Raw genomic sequence first — 7193 nt, forward strand, 5'->3', positions numbered from 1 at the left:
GCTATTGAATCCCAAACAGGCAGCACTTTTAGTCCCTCCGCACCCACCTGGGGATAATTGCAACGTATGCTCACAAACTTAAGACACAGGTTTGTCTGGATTTTTCCGAAAGTAACAGAAGAAGGGTTGTCTTAAGAAAACAAATGGTTTTAATTTTTTTATGATTTTAGAACTGATATGGTTGTTGCATTGAACAATTGATTTTATCACGCTTAATTTGAGGTGTTTTCAGTTGCAGGACAGTATCATATATATATCATAAATCCTATATCTTAAAACAAAGCTTTGTCTTATGTTAAAAACTTAGTAATTTCATTTATTTTTTTTTTATTCAAGGAAAAGTAATTATAAATTGTTGGTTTTATTACTTTGTTTCATTTTTATCGATTTAAATTCATTTTTTGTTCACTTAGTTTGCGAAAAAGAGCGAAGCGAGGCTATTGAAGCTACATTTTCTTAAGACTTAGCTTTGTCTTATGTTTCGAAAAAGAGCGAAGCGAGGCTATTGAAGCTACATTTTCTTAAGACTTAGCTTTGTCTTATGTTTATTGAAAAATTTATTTTGATTAACTAATTTTTTTTTCAAGTTAAGTTAATTTAAAATATAAATTTTTTTTATTAATTTTATTTTCATAGATTTATAATTAAGTTTGTATTTTTTACGTTTATTTAATAATCATCAGAGTCACTAGAATGTGTTTCAGTCTCCTCATCAGAAAATTCAAATTTTGTGTAAGAATTGTCAGTTTCCTCATCAGATGTTTCAAATTCAAATTCTGTTCCAGAATTTGAATTAGTTTCACGTACGAAATTCGAAAAATCGTTGTTACAATTCAAATTAAATATTTTTAGAGAAAGTTGAATTTGTAAATTCAGACGCTCAATTTCGGAATGGGCCATGACTGCTTTTCCTTTACAAAATGTTTCGTCCGCTTCCTCAGAATGTGTTAATTGTTTTAACGATGATCGCTTGTCAGTCAAGAATCGAATGTAGTTTATCATTTCAATCTTAGTTAGTTCAACTTCCTCCTTTGCTCTTTGCAAAAGCATCCAACAATCAACAACATGATATTTATCGGCATACGAAACTGTCGAAAATATGGATTTAATAATTTGTATAAGTGGTAGATTATGCTAATTTTTCGTTTACGTGTTGGAAAGTTAGTGTCGTTTTCATTTATGACTGCTTCCCAAGGAAAAATACCTTGATTGAAATCCTCGTAAGAGATTGGTAGGTTCTTTATCCTTTGATTTTAAAAGGTCAATTGTCTGTAAAACTTTTTTCTTAGTTTCAATTAAAATTCGCCTAAACTTTGTCCGAGCCTTCGAATTTTCTGTAAGGTTAAAAGTTTTTTTCTGAAGATAAAACATTCCAGTTTACTTGAAAAATTATTAATATAAAATAACCTGCTTCTTTAGAGATTTTTATGCGAACCGTTTTCAGCTGAACATAAAATCCTTCCAGCATTCTTCTTAATTTATCAACCGGAGTAGTCTTTGTTCTTCGTTGGTCAATGATTTCTATAGCTTTTCTTTCCAGTTCCTTGTGAATCAATGGGAGATCACCATTTTCAAGGTTGTATGACTGTAACAATTCTTCAACTTTTGTTACGCCTTTTCTGATTTCCTTCCTAGCCTACAAATCAAGGTGGTGCTGTAAATACTTGCTTGCATTGTAAAAGTTACTCACTCTCTGTAATTTGTTGCGTAAGAGGAATGGCATGTTCTGAATTTTATTCCAGTTCCAATAGAGGATGGCTAATGTTAGAAAATCCGCTCTGTCTTCAGATTGCATTATTTAAGTTTAATATTGTTAAAGGATAACAGTTTAAGATGTCTTACTAATTTTTGACATATGCTTGAGAACATAAGCATAAAGATACAGTTTTGAGAATACTTGCTCGTGCTCCTCTCCTCCGGTTAATCCAAGTCCTTTTGTCCATCGGGGATTCCAAAGCACCTGTTATGAATGTTGGACTTCAGAAAAATATTTCTCTTACATAAAAATTCAAATGGTACCTGGCAAGGTAATTGATGTGCCATTTGATGCATTATCGGCAAAATTCCTGTCATTTCTTTTGTTAGCATCATATATTCTGGAAATTCCAGACCAACTTTTTGATGCATCCATTTCCAATATTGACACACAACATCGTAGCAAAAGAATGTAGCCTGACTCTTCCAAGCTTCGTAATGCATAAATGCCGTATGTGTCCACGATTCACCTTTAAACATATTGATGGCATACGGCACTATACAGTGCTTGCAAGAGCTAACGACGAGCCCAGTCTCGTCATATTTTTTATTTTCATTGGAATCTTCTCTTGCAGCTTTAAAAGCCGATCCCCCACACATGTTTTTCTTTTTCGACTGAAAAAAGCAAAGAAACAAATTGCACTACAATAATGTTAAATTAATAGAATATTGCTTACTGTTTGAACTTTGTTGTAAATCCTTTGACGAAAACTTTCAACTTCAACATCCGACTTGATTACTAAATTCTCGAACCTGGATTCTACATCGTCCATTCTATGGAAAAATTTAAAAACTGAATACCAACAATTATCTTAACTTATAAATAATGCTTACACTCTTTTATTTTCTGGTTTCCTCGCTTTTCCGGCAGAGGCCAAACGCCTCAGCTTAATGATAGCATCAGATGATCTCACTAAAGGTTTTGTTCCGCAACTGGGGCAATCAATTTTGTTCCTTTTAAATACTTCCTGGTCAATGTAGTGGCGACATGTTTCCCACTCTCTTTCCGCAGTAGTGAACAATGGTATATTGATTGGTCCAGTCTGAAAAAGCCGAATCATTTTAATGTCGTATCATGGTCTTTATTTAATTTTAGTGTGTTATGTTACGTACCCGTCCATATTCCTTAGATACTTCTTCAAGAGTGTGAGCGTACATGTTCTTCGAAGAACCTGGACATTTGTGGGAAATGTGGTGGCATAGAAGAAGTGCCTCTTCTGAAAACAGGTATGTGACCGTTTCCGATAAACTTGCCGGGAAAAACCCAGAAAATACATAATCATCGATTGTTGCTTTCGTTAGAGAATTACAAGTATCGCAAACGAAAGCTGCCCCCTTTAAAACAAATCGACCTGTTGAAAAGGTTTGCGAATATTAGAAAATATTTCTAATATAGTTTATATTCAGCGTAATTCTTACCTTGCTCAGTGACAACCACGATTGATTCTGTAATATTGGGAATAAGTGACATCGATCCATGGCAGCTTATATCGCAGCATTTATGAGGTACGAAGCATGGGACGCAGACATCTGTAAAATAACAAGAAAGTTAAAAACGCATACATGTAAAAATGACAATACCTTGCTTGAAAACTGATCCGTTTTCCTTAATAAATTGTGTGTGGTCCAATACCTTAGAGCTTTCCGTATTAAGCCATATTCGTTTATGGAACGGTAACCGAAAATGAATGGATTTATCGCAGCTATGGCAGAGGTGACGTTAACAATCATCACAGCGAATATGATGGTCAAAAAGGGAATTAAGACATCCATCTGAAGAACACATCCTCCCATGAGCAGATGAGGCATGTGATGTTACGAAAGCCTTGTAGACATCCTCTTGTTTTTCTTTCCACAAATTTTCAGCCTTCTCTCCTTCTGCTGCTTCATCCTTTTTTTTTTAACATGGCTGCTGTTCGGTGACACTTTCTCCTTGTAGAGCCGCAATGTGAATACTAGCAGCGATTTCCATCTGTTCCAAACCGGAACTTAATAGAGTGTTGGTACAGCTGTTCTGATAGTACATGGTATAATTGAAAGAGGTGGAAAGATGATGATCAATTTCACTTTGAGGCTCAAGCTCTGGTTGGCTTGCCAAACAGGACAACAATACTATGCTGGCACAGCTGTCAGCTGTAGACATCGTATCATATGCAGATGTAGAAGAATGTTGTTCGAGTTCATTTCCATTGTGAGGCAGAAGGTCTGTTTCACTTTCCTCAACAGGGTTTTTATTTACCAATCCTATATTGAAACAGAGTAAATAATGTCTTTGGGTTAACTTTGGTCTCAAAATATGATTACCTTTCATTTTACAAACTTTATTAACAGCTTTTCTGGCAAGTTTTTCATTATTTTCTTCTTTGAAATCCCCATACCTGGAAACAAACGGGAGGTTTAATGGATTTCCCTTTAACCGTCTAGTATCTGCTTTTCTTTTATCACGAGCAAGTTTTTTTCCAGCGAAATGGCTGTTTTTTCTTCTATTGAAAGTTTTTTCTTTTTAACGATTGGTTTCCCTGACACTTTGCCTACTAGAAAGACGACGAAATCTAAGAGAGTTGTCGCCGTTCCCCACCAGACGACACTAGCGGTATAGGAGAACTGCGAGAGGGAAAGTGGCGTGCGACTTGTGCGATATATCGCACTTGTGCAGTCAGACATGGGTTGTCAAATTCCAACACTTCTGACCCCTCCCATTTCCACGTTGACTTCCGCGCAGTACCGTTCCAAGTTCCGCGTTCCATGTATAATAATAGACGATTATCGATCGAAATCAAAAACTGTTTATTTACATTATCACCATAAGAAAATGATTTCAGAATCGGAGGGTGACAAGAGTTGTGAGGAAGGACAAGACGTAGCAAGGAGGAGGCTGGATGAAGCTTTGATACAGAAGAAAAAACAGTTCCAGAATTTAAGGAACATTAAAGGAAGAACAATAAAACGGCGAGATACGGATAAACAACAGAGACTTACTGCGTTCAAGGTAGGTTTTCGAGTGTTTTAATACATTTTTCTTATTTGTATACTAATGAACTATATTTATACGTCGTATAGGAGTCTTACAAAGGGAAAAAAGAGGTACCTCAAAGAAACAAGCCATGGTCGGTTCTTGAGTGGCAAAACCATTGGAATTCCCTTGACCAAAGACAACAGGACAATCTAGATCGCAAGAAGTCTCACTGCCATTTAAGTATTGGTTCGAAGATTAATGAGATGGCTGCAGATTACAATGCCTCAGTAATTTGCTTAATCCGTTACCCCAATGGAACTCAACACACCAAGTATGTGTTAGTAAGCGGAGGTGGAATTAAATATTCCAAATCAAGAGACGGTGTTCTAACTGAACAACTCTGGCATAGATATTGGAACAAAAAACAAAGTTAGTAGTTAGTTATATAATTTAGCAGTTAGTATTAAAGATATATCTATTATTTACAATTTTAAATTATGTTTTTCAGATAAACGACAACAGTTATGTGAGGAGAATGGCCTGTGGCTTGAGAGAGCCAGTAAAAGAAAAAGAAAAGAGAGAACAGTGGAAAGGACAGAGAAAGAGAAAAGTATGCAATCAGGAAACAGGAAACAGGTAACAAATATCTTCAAAATATACACACAAATATTTAAAGATTTTTATGTTGTTTACATTAGAGAAAGAGAGAAAGACAATTTGATAATGAGAACGTAGAGAGTGAAGAAGAATACAATGAAAGATTGGACAGCGGAATAGAGAATCAGGTAATAAATAGATACAATATATACACATAAGTTTAATATAATTTAAATTTACAATAGAACATAGGAAAATCACACAACGAGACAGTAGAAAGCGAAGAAGATAACGACGAAAGATTGGAAAGGGGGATATGGAATCAGGTAGGAAGTATATAAAAACAAAAAAAAACAAGTTTAAAAAGATTTTTTTAACTAAAAAGACAATAGGACAAACACGTAATGAGAGCGTAGAGAGCGATGAAGAAAATGATGAAAGATTAGACAGGGGAATATGGAATCAGGTAGGAAGTATATACAAACTAAAGAAAAACAAGTTTAAAAAGATTTTTTAAACAAAAAAGACAACAGGCGACAATGGGAATAATGAGAGAGTAGAGAGCGATGAAGAAAACGATGTAAGTTTGGACAGGGGTATATGGAATCATAATAAGATTTATATGCAAAACAAAAAAACAAGTTTAAAAAAATTTATCTTTACAAAAAAGAAAATAGGAGAAACAAGTAATGTAGAAAGCGAAGAAGAATACGACGGAAGATGGGACAAAGGAATAGGGAGCCAGGTAAAAAAATATAGACAAAATATACAAACAAGTTTTAAAAAATTTTATGTGCAATAAAACAGAAAATAAGACAATCAGATAACGAGAGCGTACGAAGCGAAGAAGAAAACTTTGAAATATGGGGGGGGGGAAATGGGGAACAGGTAACAAATATATACAAAATAGAATTCAAATTTCAAAGATTGTTTGTTACAACATAACAAGGGTACAAAGCAAACAGACAATGACCCTTTAGAAAACGAAGAAGAAGACGAGGAAGGAAGGAGCAAAGGCATGGGAAAACAGGTAACAAATATATACAAAATAAACATACAAGTTATAAACATTGTTATTTACAACAGAAAAAAGAAGGAAGGGAATCAGATAATGAAATAGTACAAAACGAAGAAAAAGACGAGGAAGGATGGGAAAAAGAAATGAAAAAACGGGAAACAAATATATACCAGAATAAACATACTAGTTTGAAACATTCTTTTTTATAATAGAAAGAGGAAAGAAGGCATCCGTCGACTGAGGCTTCCGAGGCCAGCGAGACGGCTGCTGCTGAGGCTGAATCGTATGAAATCATGGTCAAAGCGAATCGATCATTCGCGGACAGAATCGGGGCGGTTACGCGTTCAAAATTGGCAATTGAAAATAGAGCTACTATTATTCACATAAACTACAAAGAATGGAAATAAAGATAAACAATTTTTGTAGATCCTAAATTGGCACAATTGCCTCATGTAAAAATAAACCGTCTGCCGTCATCTATTGCTCACCAGGAAAAAAGAACAGAAACAGGAAGAGGAGAAGGAAAAGGAGCAGGAAGAGGAACAGGAAGAGGATCAGGAAGAGGATCAGTATCAGGTTCAGGAACAGGTTTAGGAACAGGAACATATACAGGAAGAGGAAGAGGGATAGGGAGAGGAACAGGAACAAGAACAGGAAAAGGAACAGGAACAGGAACAGGAACAGAAACAGGAACGGGAACAAGACGAGTAGGAAGACCACGAAAAGAAGAAAAACGTTTGTTGAAGCAGTAAAATTAACATTGTGCGTACTTTTTGTGTATGTTTAAAAATAACTGGCAGTAACCTAGTCCTTATTTTGATATTAATCCGGTCAGGCAAGAGGAATACAACGAATTCAGAAGCAGAA

General features: G+C 35.3%; 2 protein-coding genes across 3 annotated transcripts; one reads left to right on the top strand and one right to left on the bottom strand.

Annotated features, from left to right (window-relative positions):
* Positions 1–644: 644 nt before the first annotated feature.
* LOC116930787 lies at positions 645–4375 on the bottom strand. Its single transcript, XM_045173543.1, is given in 12 exon segments — positions 645–1088; positions 1151–1235; positions 1237–1334; positions 1408–1636; positions 1691–1782; positions 1843–1960; positions 2020–2370; positions 2433–2529; positions 2590–2798; positions 2869–3107; positions 3175–3999; positions 4060–4375. Coding segments are annotated over 11 exon segments (1989 nt in total). The 5' UTR covers positions 3227–3999; positions 4060–4375; the 3' UTR covers positions 645–669.
* A 163-nt stretch (positions 4376–4538) lies between these two features.
* Positions 4539–7193, top strand: LOC116930786 (glutamic acid-rich protein). Of its 2 annotated transcripts, XR_006646618.1 has the most exons (10): positions 4539–4744; positions 4816–5140; positions 5220–5347; positions 5410–5496; positions 5554–5634; positions 5694–5774; positions 5835–5888; positions 5979–6053; positions 6116–6338; positions 6395–7193. XR_006646618.1 is itself a non-coding variant. In XM_045173544.1 (9 exons), exons 1-9 carry the CDS (start codon positions 4568–4570, stop codon positions 6251–6253), a joined length of 1146 nt encoding a protein of 381 aa, XP_045029479.1. In that variant the 5' UTR covers positions 4539–4567; the 3' UTR covers positions 6254–7193. The 2 variants fall into 2 exon arrangements, 1 of the variants encoding a protein (XP_045029479.1); XM_045173544.1 differs by having other exon boundaries at positions 6116–7193.

This window comes from Daphnia magna, linkage group LG5 (assembly GCF_020631705.1).
Source record: "Daphnia magna isolate NIES linkage group LG5, ASM2063170v1.1, whole genome shotgun sequence".
Lineage (NCBI taxonomy): Eukaryota > Metazoa > Arthropoda > Branchiopoda > Diplostraca > Daphniidae > Daphnia > Daphnia magna.

What these genes read in the sequence shown, in the direction of transcription:
- LOC116930786 (XM_045173544.1), top strand. Translation starts at nt 4,568, where the DNA reads ATGATTTCAGAATCGGAGGGTGACAAGAGTTGTGAGGAAGGACAAGAC. An exon ending in AGAGACTTACTGCGTTCAAG is followed by an intron (nt 4,745 to 4,815) that starts GTAGGTTTTCGA and finishes TACGTCGTATAG; the next exon opens with GAGTCTTACAAAGGGAAAAA. An exon ending in ACAAAGGAATAGGGAGCCAG is followed by an intron (nt 6,054 to 6,115) that starts GTAAAAAAATAT and finishes GCAATAAAACAG; the next exon opens with AAAATAAGACAATCAGATAA.